Source organism: Myxine glutinosa, chromosome 1 (assembly GCF_964187855.1).
Source record: "Myxine glutinosa chromosome 1, kmMyxGlut1.1, whole genome shotgun sequence".
NCBI classification, from domain to species: domain Eukaryota; kingdom Metazoa; phylum Chordata; class Myxini; order Myxiniformes; family Myxinidae; genus Myxine; species Myxine glutinosa.
In genome coordinates, this window is record NC_136261.1 from 232065410 (window position 1) to 232079404 (window position 13995).

Sequence of the window (13995 nt, forward strand, 5' to 3'; positions counted from 1 at the left end):
GTGTGCGATAGAGAAGCTGATGGAAAACGTGAAAGATGAGGAAGTTGTTGTGGTAGGAGACCTAAATGGACATGTGGGAAGGAGTATGGATGGTTTTGACGGAGTTCATGGGGGTTACGGATATGGTGTGAGAAATGGAGAAGGTGAAAGGATTTTGGAGTTTGCTGATGGAGCTGATTTGTTGATTTGTAATACTCAGTTCCAGAAAGAGGATAATAAGCTTGTTACATACACGTCAGGTGGGTCGACGACAACCGTTGACTACCTGATGGTGCATAGGCGAGATAGGGGCACCTCCGGGACACAAAGGTGATCCCGGGGGAGGAGGCTGTTTCACAGCACCACTTGGTTGTCTGCGACATAAGGGTGAAAGGTGCGAGGAGAGCTCGACGGGTGAAGTACCAACCGAGAATGAAGGTGTGGAGGTTGAAAGAGGTGACAGTAAGGGAGGAATTAAAAGAGAGGCTGAGTAGGGTCGAGGATGATGTGGTTGAGCTTGAAAGTGGTTGGATGTCAATGAAAGCTAGTCTGTTGGGTGCCGTTGGTGAGGTATGTGGATGGACAAAAGGACCACCGAGGCACTCGGAAACATGGTGGTGGGATGATGAAGTTGGAAAGAGGATTGACGAGAAGAGGAAGAAGTTCAAGGAGTGGCAGAAGGCGAAGGGTACGGGAGCAGAAACAGCAGAGCATGAAAGTTATAAGGCAGCCAGGAAGGCTGCAAAGAAAGAGGTAGCAAAGGCGCAGGAGGCATGGAGGAAAATGTTCGGAGAACGCTTGGATTCGGAAGAGGGTCAGAAAGCAGTATTCAGGATTGCAAAGCAGATAGCGAAAGAGAGGTGTGATGTGATGGGGGTGAGTTGCTTAAAGGATGAAGTGGGACAAATCGTTGTCGACCCAGATGGAATTAAAGGAAGATGGAAAAGATATATGGAAATGCTGTTGAATACAGAGAATGAATGGGATGGCAACATAGAGAGTAACTCAGTTTTAGGACCGGCAGAGAAGATAACTGAGAAGGAAGTTGAGGAAGCGATAAAAGCAATGAAGGGTAGAAAAGCGGGAGGGCCGACGGGAGTTGTGGGAGATATGTTGAAGGCAGCAGGAAGTTGGGGTGTGAAGAGAATGACAGAGATCTGTAAACTGGTGGTGAAAGAAGGCCGCATTCCAGTGGATTGGGAACCGAGTACCCTCGTCCCTCTATACAAGGGGAAAGGTGACTTTCTGGAGTGTGGCTCGTACCGAGCGATAAAGTTATTGGAGCATGGAATGAAGGTATTGGAAAGGGCGTTGGAGAGGAGGATGAGGAATAAAGTGAAGATCGACGAAATGCAGTTTGGATTTATGCCAGGAATAGGAACGACAGACGCACTTTTCATTGTGAGGCAGTTGCAGGAGAAGTACATGGAGAAGAGGAAAAAGTTGTTTCTTGGGTTTGTTGATCTGGAGAAAGCATTCGATAGGGTTCCACGCAAAGTATTGACGTGGGCATTGAGGAAGTTAGGAGTGGAGGAATGGTTGATCAGAGTAGTGATGGCAATGTACAAAAGAGCGCGCACAGCTGTAAGGACGAAGGACGGGAACAGTGGTGAGTTTGAGGTGAAGGTGGGAGTGCATCAGGGGTCGGTACTAAGTCCACTACTATTTGTAGCTGTGATGGAGGTGCTGGCTCAGAACGTAAAGGAGGGTTTACCGTGGGAGTTGTTGTATGCAGATGATCTGGTGTTGATTGCGGAAAGTATGGATGGACTGAAGGAAAAGATGAACAAGTGGAAGTAATGTATGGAGACAAAAGGTCTGAAGGTGAATATCGGAAAGACGAAGGTGATGGCAAGTAGTAAAGCATGTGGTGAGGTGGAAATAACTAGGAAGTGGCCCTGTGCTGTGTGTAGGAAGGGTGTCGGAGTGAACTCCATTCAATGTACAATGTGCGCTGAGTGGGTTCATCAAAAATGTAGTGGTCTGAGAGGGTCATTAACCAGTGTGGCAGCTACATTCAAATGTAAGGTGTGCACAGAGGGAGCTGCAGATGGAGGAAATGTTGAGTTGGATCTTGGAGACGGCGTGAAGCTGGAAGGTGTGAAAACATTTTGCAACCTCGGAGACATGCTGAATGGATAAGGTGGATCAGACTCGGCAACGGTTGCTCGAGTGAGATGTGCATGGAAGAAGTTTCGGGAACTGAGTGGGGTGCTGATGATGAGGGGAGTGTCGTTGAAGCTGAAGGGAAAGGTGTATGCTGCATGTGTGAAAAGTGTTATGATTTATGGGAGCGAGACATGGGTAATGAACGTAGAGCAGCAACGAAGGTTGGAAAGGGTGGAAATGCGAATGGTTCGATGGATGTGCGGAGTATCGTTGAGAGAGAGGAAGACAAATGATGAATTGCGAAAGATGATGGGAATAGAGCCTGTGATTGATGTTGTGAAGAGGAACAGGTTGAGATGGTTTGGTCATGTGTTGAGGAAGGATGAAAGTGACTGGTTGAGAAGAGTGATGGAAATGAATGTAGAAGGAAGTAGAGGACGGGGAAGACCGAGAAAGACTTGGCTAAAGATGGTGGAAGAAGAAATGCGGGCAAGGGGGTTAACAAGGAGAGATGCAGAAAATAGGGCAAAATGGAGAAGATTGTCATGGGGACCGCAAGGCTAACCCCCGCTCTAGAAGGGAAAATGGCCTTTAAAATGCATGTTGTTGTTGTTGTATCATAATTCGACAAGTATAACGCTTCATCCGATCAGTATGAATTTTTTTTCTCTGCAACTGTTGGACATTAAATTTTCAGCATAGGAGTGCCTCCTCCTGTAGAATTTTTAAATGATAATTATGAGTCATAAGTCACATGGTATAGGCTGAAAAACATTGCACCTCTATATCTCCGAAACTTCTCCATGGAAAAAATTTAAATGTGGCTCATTGTAAAGAACTCTGCATGGGGAATAAGTGTTGTTAACGATGATGTCATTGGTGCCCTAATTATGACATCATAATTCGACAGGGACAACGCTTCGTCTGATCAGTTTTAAATTTATTGAGCGTGATCTACGCAACAATTATATTAGAGAATATAAATTTATGAGGTCTTCGCTCATGTGATCTGGCAGCCATCTTGGATCAAAGAAAAACAACAACCTTAAAAACAGGAGATTTGACTGGCACAAATTTGACTATGCAGGGTAAGTAATCTATGAATACCATCTAGTTTTCTAAGGGATCCTTCACCATTGAGAGATGGGGCCAAAAATTATATTTCAAAAAGTTAAGGACGAGTTATGACAAAACGATGTGGACGAGTTGGTTAAGTGACAAGAACAAGCCGATTCGATTTTGGTTCAGGTCTGAATCCAGATCCAAAACAACTGTTCAGCCTGGCAGAGGTGTGCACTCTTCCAAGTGCCGTTCTAATTGGTGGATGTAAATATTTTCCCCGAATAACCTTATGAGTAAATGATAGGCATTTAAATTTGTACAACTGTCACACGCATTACAATGGACATCCTTAGCAATGGTTGGGTCTCTATAATAGCAGCAATACAAAAATGTTTTTGTTTTTTTGCTTCCCCTTCCAAAATAAAAGACTTTTTTTTTTGTAAATTGTGAGTCCAATGCATTGATAACCAGGAAAAATACATCACAGTGAAGCAGCGCTTGTTACTGCCATACATTGAGTTGTACTACGGGTAGTAGTGTAGCTTCCGACTGGTTTTAGCCATTGGCATGTCAGTGGCTTCCACAGACAGACACTAAAGATGGACATTCCATTTTGCGATATATCCCACATGCACGCCATACACCACCTACATAAATGTTCTCTGAAATTCCTCCCAGTCAGGACATTTGCAGCAATGCCATCAGAGTAAAACAGCCCTTCATGGAGAGCAAGTTGTGAATTAAAGCAACCATATATATGAGTCCCGCATGGAAGTTTCATTTTCTGGCCAACTAGTTTTTAAATGTTTATAGCCAAGTGAGTGTCTGCTTCACCACATTTAATTTATTTTTCTCCTGTGACATATGAATTGCTCATATTATCGAACTTGGATTTATATATGTCTTTATTTGTCCAATTCCCTTTCTAGATGGTGTTTTGTTTTTAGAGTGGGGTCTTTTTAATTCGAGCAGTTCAAAAGTAGGTTTGGAATTAGTACCTTTAAAGAACCCAGAAATCATTCTTCAATTTACTTCATGCTTTGCCAAGAGTTTGCATTGCCATGCCACGGAGAGAGATATTTTACATAAAGTGTGCAGGAGTGAACATGCAAAAATAAGTGAAAACCTCACGAATGTGAGATTTTGAAAAAACATGAAATCAAAGGGAAAACGTATTTCAAGGGAAACAGCATGACGAAATCAAAGAAATACTCATTTCCATTTGCTGAGTTCTGAATTTAGGCCAACGGCCAATCCACTTGTTTGGGTGCTGACTCGAGGCCAAGGATGATCCGCATATTGAGCGCCGACTCGAGGCCAACAAACGATCTGCTTGTTGAGTGCCCACTCACGACCAAGGACGATCCGAGTAATCAGCGCCGATTCGAGGCCAACGAACGATCCGCTTGTTGAGCACCCACTCGAGGCCAATGGGCGATCCTCTTGTTAAGCACCAAATCGAGACCAAGACGATCCGCTTGTTGAGCACCCAGTTTTAGGAGGGTAACAAATTGTTACCCACTCGAGGGTAACAAATTATCCGCTTGTTGATTGCCGAATCGAGGCCAACAGGCGATCAGCTTGTTGAACATCGAATCGAGACCAATGGACGGCCTTGTTGGAAAACTTTGCAAGTACAAAATGGGACATATGCCTTTTGTGACATGATAATCCACATTGTAAGAATGGCGAAGGAGATGTGGATTATAGATGTTAATGACAGGGGAAGGAGGCAGAGGGCTGCCACAAAAATAATGGCAAAGCCAAAATGTTCCCACCACAAATGCAAAATGTCACCAGTGGTAGTAAAAAAAACAACCCACAAAACAATGTATTTGCCAGAAATACAAGTTTCAGTTTTTGTTGCCGAATGTTGAGCTCAGTGTGGAGTTGAATTTATGCCACACCAGCATACACACATAGTATTTCAAATCGAGATTTAACTGCAGGGACTCACTCTTGCAGTATCTTGCTATCAGTTGTCTGTGGAAATCCAAAATCCATCAGCTCGTCAAGTAACTCATAAATAATCACAAAATTGTCCCGAATGCTCTCCTCTTCCAGCTCCTTGAAATACTCAGTAAAAACCTGTAGAAAGACACATCCTGTGTTTGAGGAGCTGCAGCTGATGGGTCATTCCATGTCAAATCAATGAGCAATGTTCTCAACCTCCTTCGATTTGTATGAAATATAACAAAATTATTGGCTGAGTTGAAAAATGTACAGTTTCAAGATTTCAGGCCTGAAGGCAAAATAGCTTCTGAGCTAGACCAATTATAGAAAGATAGACTTCAAAGATGGACCAAAATAAAGAAAGACCAATTTAGTGCCAATTTATGTTCACCTCAAAAGCATCTTTTAATCTTTCTTTGGCCCTAATTTATTGACGTGAAGATGATTTTTAGCTTAAATGAAAGCTGATAAGTAAAGCTTAACCATATGCATTTCATTGCAGTTTAACTATACTGAAACGCAAAAGAAACTTACCACCTTTGAAACCTTTAAATATCAACAATAACACTGCGTGTAGTAAATGTGTGAACTTATTTGTGGACAATAGTGTCCTCACTGTCAGACAAAACGGTCACGGATGGTCACTTGAACCTTCAATGGTCACTTCATAGCACAGCTGTTGAACAGCCGTTTTGACTGTCAGTGATTAGCCAAGGGGTACGGGATGATTTTAATGAGCTGCACGTGATGTCTTGATATTGGCTTTAAAAAGGCCAGTGCAAAATGGGCATTTCAATCAACATGCCACGATTGTCAAGGGATAAACGGCAGCGTGCCCTGGGCATACTGCAAGGCGGACTGAGCTACCGTGAGGTGGCACGTCGCCTTGGCTGTTCACACCAGACGATATCGGCCCTGGTGGACAGAGACACCCTCCACAACTCTGCAGATGACAGACCTCGATCAGGGAGGCCAAGAGTCACCACTGCAAGGCAGGACAGGCAGATGGTCCGAAGTCACCTGCGGGATCGATTCCGTCCAGCATCCCGCACTGCGGCAGAAACTCCGGGGCATGCAAACCACGGATCTCCAATGATACTGCACGAAGACGACTGCATGACTATGGTCTGACTGCCAGAAGACCATACAGAGGCCCCGTGATGATGGCTGCCCATCGCCGCAACCGACAGAGATGGTGCCAGCAGCATCAGCGGTGGACCTTGGTGCAGTGAAACGAGGTCGCTTTCAGTGATGAGTCAAGGTTCTGTGTGGACAGTCCTGATGGGCGTGAGCGTGTCTGGAGAAGAACTGGCGAGCGATATGCCGATTGTTGCGTGCGTCAAGCCAACAGGTGGGGTGGCCCAAGTGTGATGGTGTGGGCCGCCACATCAGGCCGGTACAGGATGCCACTGGTGGTTGTGGATGGGAATCTTAACACCCAGCGGTATGTGGATAACATCCTGCGACCTCATCTGCTGCCATTCCTGCTAGACCACCCAGAACTGAGAACCTTTCAGCATGACAACGCTCGTCCCCATGCTGCTCGCTTTACCACTGCATTTCTCCAAGGCGAGAACATCAACACCATGCAGTGGCCTGCGTTCTCCCCTGACCTGAATCCCATAGAGCACCTGTGGGATGAGCTTGGGAGACGCGTAGTTGGCAGGGCCAGGACATGGGCAGAGCTGCTTCAGACATTGAGGACTGAGTGGGACAGAATCCAGCAGCAATCCATCCAAAGACTGGTAGGCAGTATACGCCGACGATGCACTGCCTGTATCCAAAACAATGGTGGCCACACACGCTATTGAAAGGGGACTGACATTGCACCCTGTGCTGTTCTGTACTGTAGAACAAACTGATGAGATGGTGTATCTTGGTCAAAAACTTGACATGTCATCAATAAAATGCCAATGTTTCAATTATCAATTGTTGGTTTGTTTTATTTTGAACTGTTACAATTTTATTACATTTCAAACAAGTGGTAAGTTTCTTTTGCGTTTTCGGTCTTTTTGAAGTTGGTCAAAATGGTCAAATTTTTTGGTCAAAATGCCCATTTTGCAATGGCCTTTTTAAAGCCAATATCAAGACATCACGTGCAGCTCATTAAAATCATCCCGTACCCCTTGGCTAATCACTGACAGTCAAAACGGCTGTTCAACAGCTGTGCTATGAAGTGACCATTGAAGGTTCAAGTGACCATCCATGACCGTTTTGTCTGACAGTGAGGACACTATTGTCCACAAATAAGTTCACACATTTACTACACGGTGTTATTGTTGATATTTAAAGGTTTCAAAGGTGGTAAGTTTCTTTTGCGTTTCAGTATACATTCTATACCAAAGGGCACCTTCCCTACCTTTCTATCCTGGTGTTACTTGGACCTATCGTGAGTGTTGCAATCCTTCGAAGAGCCATGGATGGAGAACAAGTAGCTTGTAAACAATTTCAAGAAAAACGACAGTGAGGATTCCATCACTTGGCTTTCGATTTGGAAAAAATAAATTGTGTACTCATTGCCAAATACGTGTCTGGAAGACACAAGAGATCCCAAACGATTCTAAAACTGGGAACACAGTTGAAGTACAAGAGGAAGCTGGGCCATGGAGGAATTGATGATGGGAGCGATGTGTTTGTTGATGTGGTATTATAATTCAAAAAAAAATCAAAAAGAGGTGATAAAGCATCAGGTGGGTAAATGCAATTAAATAAATCCTTATCCCATCAAGTCACCAGCATATCATCGTATTTACATGCACAAGTTGGGCTGGCAAGATAACATAGAGGCATGCACACTCGCCTCCAGGCCATCTAGCCTGGGAATGAATATTGGCCCAGCTACAAACGATCATCCTGGTGTTTTGAAGGCAGGGTGAGGGCTCAATGTGTGTGCCATGCCTCAGATTGATGGTAAACGAGCCTCCTGTCTGCCACATTGAAAACCCCAGTGTTCTTCGCAAAAAAGTAAGAGAGCTATCACTGGCAAAATGGCCAAATTCCTGCCCTTATGTGCAGGGGTACAGCTCTCTCAGCCAATGAGGCTAATGACAGCCATGTGTTGCATACAAAATAATAAGAAGAAGATGTACATGTTGCTACATGCAAGGAACCATTGGTGCACACAGAGAAACCATCTAATGTACATGATGTATCCATTTCGTCTAATAAAAAATCTACATCTGGTTTATTAAACTCCCACAAGCGATATTTGTACATACAACTAAAACCACTTGGGGACCACCAAGAAAATGTGTGACAGCAGAAAACTGCAAAATATTATTTTGAAACTGTAGTTAAACAAATTAGAAACTTAACTCTATATATATTTTTAATACTCTCACAATTTCAGGGCATATATAAATAGGGAGAAATAAAGGCAAGAGTACTCAAGACAAAGTTTCAGACGTTCAAATATCAAGTTTACTTTGGTTTACTTGGCAGTAAATTGAAATTTCACAGCATTTTTCATTGGCTCAATGAAAAATGAAATGCAGTTTCAAATCAAATGAAAAAGGAACCCAAATAAGGAAAGAGCATAGATCGAGTCAGCAGGGGAAACTTGGATAGTATTTGGATTTGAGCTGCTACTCCTCTACCCTCAAACACATCCAGACACAGCCAACAGAGCTTCACAAGACGCGTTTTTGTAAGAATTCACTTCTCCAAAGCTTAAATGCAGCAACAGGTACAACAAATTCAAAGTACCATATGCAGCATTCACTTACCTGGACCAGCTTGTAAAGGAAGGCAAAGACCAGAGCTACATTGGCGTTTTTCTTGGTTGTTGCTACAACTGAGGAAAACAGTCAAGGAATGAATAGTCAGACGTTTAAATAGTAAGAAATTACTTGCTGTGGGGAGGAGAAAAAAAAAACACATCCAACAAATCCTCTTTTTTATTTATTTAACGACGAAGTGTCACCATTGTCATTAGAGATTGAGAAAGCATTCAGAGTATTCCCAAAGGCAGGCAATGGCACTCTGACATATCGACATCACATATTCAAGTCAGTATTACAGTTTTTAGCCCTGTGCTGTGTGCAGGAAGGGTGTCGGAGTGAACTCCATTCAATGTACAATGTGCGCTGAGTGGGTTCATCAAAAATGTAGTGGTCTGAGAGGGTCATTAACCAGTGTGGCAGCTACATTCAAATGTAAGGTGTGCACAGAGGGAGCTGCAGATGGAGGAAATGTTGAGTTGGATCTTGGAGACGGCGTGAAGCTGGAAGGTGTGAAAACATTTTGCTACCTCGGAGACATGCTGAATGGAGAAGGTGGATCAGACTCGGCAACGGTTGCGAGAGTGAGATGTGCATGGAAGAAGTTTTGGGAACTGAGTGGCGTGCTGATGAGGAGGTGAGTGTCGTTGAAGCTGAAGGGAAAGGTGTATGCTGCATGTGTGAGAAGTGTTATGATTTATGGGAGCGAGACATGGGTAATGAACGTAGAGCAGCAACGAAGGTTGGAAAGGGTGGAAATGCGAATGGTTCGATGGATGTGCGGAGTATCGTTGAGAGAGAGGAAGACAAATGATGAATTGCAAAAGATGATGGGAATAGAGCCTGTGATTGATGCTGTGAAGAGGAACAGGTTGAGATGGTTTGGTCATGTGTTGAGGAAGGATGAAAGTGACTGGTTGAGAAGAGTGATGGAAATGAATGCAGAAGGAAGTCGAGGACGGGGAAGACCGAGAAAGACTTGGCTAAAGATGGTGGAAGAAGAAATGCGGGCAAGGGGGTTAGCAAGGAGAGATGCAGAAAATAGGGCAAGATGGAGAAGATTGTCATGGGGACCGCAAGGCTAACCCCCGCTCCAGCAGGGAAAATGGCCTTACAATGCACGTTGTGTTGTTGTTGTATTACAGTTTTTAACCAGTATTTAGATCCATACTCAGGTTTATTCAGCATATCATTATGAAAAGGAACAAGAGGAAAAAAAGAATGTAGTTGACGAAAGTTTGCACCAAATTAGCTGCGGAAAACAAAAATGGATTTCTACAGAATAATTCTCCATTTCAAAATGAAAATGGCCAATTAGCATTCAGTACGGTGGTTAGGATTATGGGCTGGGAAGATAGCTTAAAGGTACGCACGCTTGCCTGTGAGCTGTCTAGCATGGGTTAGAATATCGGCCCACTATAAACTGTCACCCTGGTGATTTGTATGCAGCGCGAGGCATCAGTGTGTGTGCACCATCCCTCGGAAGGGATTTGAACCAGAGGTCTCTGCCAGTAATGGTCGTTGGACTTGAAGGTCTCATGATATTTTCTATGAAGGGTCGGCATGCTATCGCCGACACACTGAACAAATTACAAATTCACACCAGTCAAATGTCAGGCCTGGCCATCCGGTTTCATAAAGACTTGGGCCAGAAATGTCCATCCAAGCCAACCCCAAAAGGAGGTGAGAAATAGTCTGGCAGTCGTGTGTGTGTGTGTGTGTGTGTGTGTGTGTGTGTGTGTGTGTGTGTGTGTGTGTGTGTGTGTGTGTGTGTGTGTGTCATTGGTTGTTAACTCCATATGCAGGTTTCAGAAGATGTAACAGAGTGTCTCAAAGTATCCACCTTCGTGTGTGTATGTGTTTGTAAGCTCCACCACAAGCCTTAGAGCCTGAAAAAAAACCTCTATGCACGAATGAACCGCAAAATACGCAAACTCAAACAATGGGAACATAATGTATAGAACACGCTTGTTCGTCCGTCTGTCTGTCTGTCTGTGTGTAATGCTCCTTTGCACCCATTGGTTGGACATCTGGCCTGACTCCACCCACAATTGTCCCCTGAAAAACATATGGCCGCTATGATCTATACGAAGCCAAAGACATCTACGGAGCTGTGATATTCACAATCGCCATGCCCTCCCTACAAGTTTTCCTTTCAGCGTGAAACGATACAAGTCATGGGCCTTGTATTTGTAAAGACAACAGTGAGTCTCATCAGGGTTCAGTCCTTTGGTGTCGGTCTATGGGTCAGTGCAATTGTTTTCAAACAGTGTCTGAAGGATTGGAGTGGGGAAGGGATTTAAGCATTAGGGTTGGGGGGGAGGAAGGTTGAGGATTTGGGGTTTGGAGGGGAAGGTTGATGACGGGTTTGGTAAAGGGGTTGAGGACTTGTAGTCACATTTCACATTGAGCGGATGTTAACCCGGGGGCCCTGCTCGGAGTGAGGATACGGTAAAGGTTGTTATGTTTGATCCATAGGAAACGGACGGGACCGTGAGCCAGGATGGGTGAGACGTTTCCTTCCTCCTCCTTGTCCGTGAGGCCCGGTAAGAAGTGCTCGATCTGGGAGGTGTCCACGTCTCCGCGGTAATTCCGGCAGATCAGTACCTGCCGCATGGTGTTTAACGTGAGCTGGAAGCTTTAACCGGCGGGTACTGCAGCCGATGAGGCACATTGCACAATCACAAGACGATATTTTCGAGCGGTTGGACGATTTAATGATTACATATTATAACCATCGCACATTCTCACCTTCCCTTTGAGGTCCAGTATGAACACGGCCGAGGCCGACATGGCGTCCGCTCTGATCGCTCAGTACGGAAACGCAATCACAGACCGACTTCAGACCTTTCGAAATCCCACAATGGCTGCTCCAACACAACAGAGGGCCCTTCGCGTCACTCCTCGTATCCAGTGTCGAGGCGTCCGCTTGTTGTACTTGTGCCGCGAAGTTTGACGAATACGTTTCACTTTATTTCATCCTTTCTAATATCTTGCATCGCTATTAGAATAAAATCAAGTTTTATAGATTATTTGAGTATATTAAAAACATTTCCCTGAACCTACATCTAAAATTATTATTGGATTAGTGAACGAAAAAAACCCCCCGTTCGATGAGGAAGGTACCAACCGAGCTACATAAATTGTTGAGGTACACCTTTAATAATGCCACAAAAAACATAAATAAAATTAAACTCATAACGCGTAATCCTGCTTGTAAATGGTATTGCATACCAATATCAATACGAATACATATTATGAAGGAATTATTTTAAACAAAAACTATGCAGTAAAAATCCTATTGCCAGAATGCCCGAAACAATTCCTGAAGCAAACACGGTACTGTATGTACTTCCACGTCGTTCCTCCGTCGTGTTTGTGAGAATCCTCCAGAACACACGTCATTACAACAGCAATGAAAGAACAGGCTCACTTGTAACAGCAGATGATGGTAAATGAATTCTCTTCATTTTAATTTAAAGCAATTCGATTTTTCGTTAATTTTACAAATGCTTCGTACCACACAACCTTAACAGCACCGAAATTGTTATTTTAACTGATTAATACTGTTGAATGACTTGGGGGATTTCATGAAAACTGCGCAACAGAAAATAAAATATTGAGGCGGACACAAAAGCCCACTGGCGTGGTGACATCATTCCGCGCACCAAGTGGGCGGTGGCCACGCCCGAGGGGTAGGCGTGGCCTCATGATATACACCGGGCGCGCAGCCCGGAGCGGGCGAGTGTTACAGTGAGCTCCTGAAATAAAGACGCTTATAAGTTACCGCTTGTCCGCTTCCTCCTTGCTCGCAAGCAGCGCGCGTAACGCCGCGCTTTACTGGTGACCCCGACGTGATGTTGGATCTGCCGGAGCGATCCTTCCACACGCGACGCCATTGCCATGGCCAACTTCATCAAACTTCCCGAATTTTGGGAGGCTCAGGCCGAAGTCTGGTTCGTCCAGGCCGAAGCCCAATTTCAGCTTCGGCGCCTCACCGGCGATGACACGCGCTATTGCCACGTCGTCGCCTCCCTCGGGCCCGGCACGGCCGCTCGAGTTGTGTCCGTCCTTCGCCACCCACCGGACGGCCACAAGTACGAGGCACTCAAGCGGCTACTCCTAGCCACGTTCGGCCTCACGGACGACGCACGGGCCGACCGCCTCCTGGATCTCCCCGAGCTCGGTGACACGCGCCCGTCGGTCCGAATGGACCATATGCTGTCACTGTTGGGCGACGAAGCCCCCGGTTCTCTATTCCGGGCGCATTTCCGTCGCCAACTTCCAGCGCAGGTTCGCCTCGCGTTGGCCGGGACCGGGCTAACGGAACCCCGAGCATTGGCAGCCGAGGCGGACAGGTACTTCGCCGCTTCGGACACGCGGGCGAGAGTCGGCGTGGCCGTCACGGCCCTCGAGGCTGATGCTGCTGATGCTGCTGATGCTGCTGATCCACAGCATCAGCTTATACAGCATACGCAGCATGCTGATACGCACCTCGTGACCGCCGCCACGCCCCGCCCACCGCCGCGGTGAAAACCGCCACCGCGGGGAAACCCGCCAACTCCACCGGCCTGGCGGAGCCAGCCGCGCTCCTCCAGCTCCACCACCTGGTGCTGGTTCCACGCCAAGTTCGGCCACGAAGCTCGGCAGTGTCATCCACCATGCTCCTTCAACAGGTCGGGAAACGCCCGGGCCGGCGCTCAATAGTGGCGATGAGCGCCGGCCATTCGAGCAGCCTGCTGTTCATAACGGACACCTTCTCCGGGCGCCGTTACCTGTGCGACACGGGAGCGCAGGTGAGTGTCGTTCCCGCTGGCACGTCAGACAAGCACGCCGCGGGTGGGGGCCCCGCACTGCTTGCCGCGAACGGGACGCCCATCCGTACGTACGGAAAACGCTGCCTCTCTCTGCGGTTCGGAGGGCAGGTTTTCCGATGGACATTTGTCACCGCGGACGTGCCCATGGCACTGCTTGGCGCGGACTTCCTGTGCGCTAATGGGCTCCTGGTCGACGTCAAGCGCAGACGTCTTGTCCAGGCCGAGACGTTCAGCTCGCTCGCTTGTGCGTTGCCCAGCTCGTCGAGCAGCTCAACGAGCGGCTTGCCAAGCGGCTTGCCGAATGGTTCGGTTCCGGCCACGTTGGTCTGTACGCTTCCGGCAGCGGACGCATTCAC

At 46.3% G+C, this 13995-nt stretch overlaps 1 protein-coding gene across 2 annotated transcripts in view; it reads right to left on the minus strand.

Moving 5' to 3' along the window:
• LOC137413373 (AP-1 complex subunit mu-1) overlaps nucleotides 1-11769 on the minus strand; it is a 31446-nt gene extending 19677 nt beyond the window's left edge. Inside the window, exons 1-4 of one of the 2 annotated variants that reach the window (XM_068098776.2) lie at nucleotides 11574-11769; nucleotides 11273-11429; nucleotides 8829-8896; nucleotides 5108-5238 (exon numbers count right to left, since the gene is read on the minus strand). In XM_068098776.2, the coding sequence (XP_067954877.1) occupies nucleotides 5108-5238; nucleotides 8829-8896; nucleotides 11273-11429; nucleotides 11574-11615 (398 nt within the window). In that variant the 5' untranslated portion in view covers nucleotides 11616-11769. Of the gene's footprint in view, nucleotides 1-5107; nucleotides 5239-8828; nucleotides 8897-11272; nucleotides 11477-11573 lie in introns of both variants that reach the window. The other variant, XM_068098777.2, reaches the window with a different exon arrangement.
• Between the last annotated feature and the right edge of the window lie 2226 nt (nucleotides 11770-13995).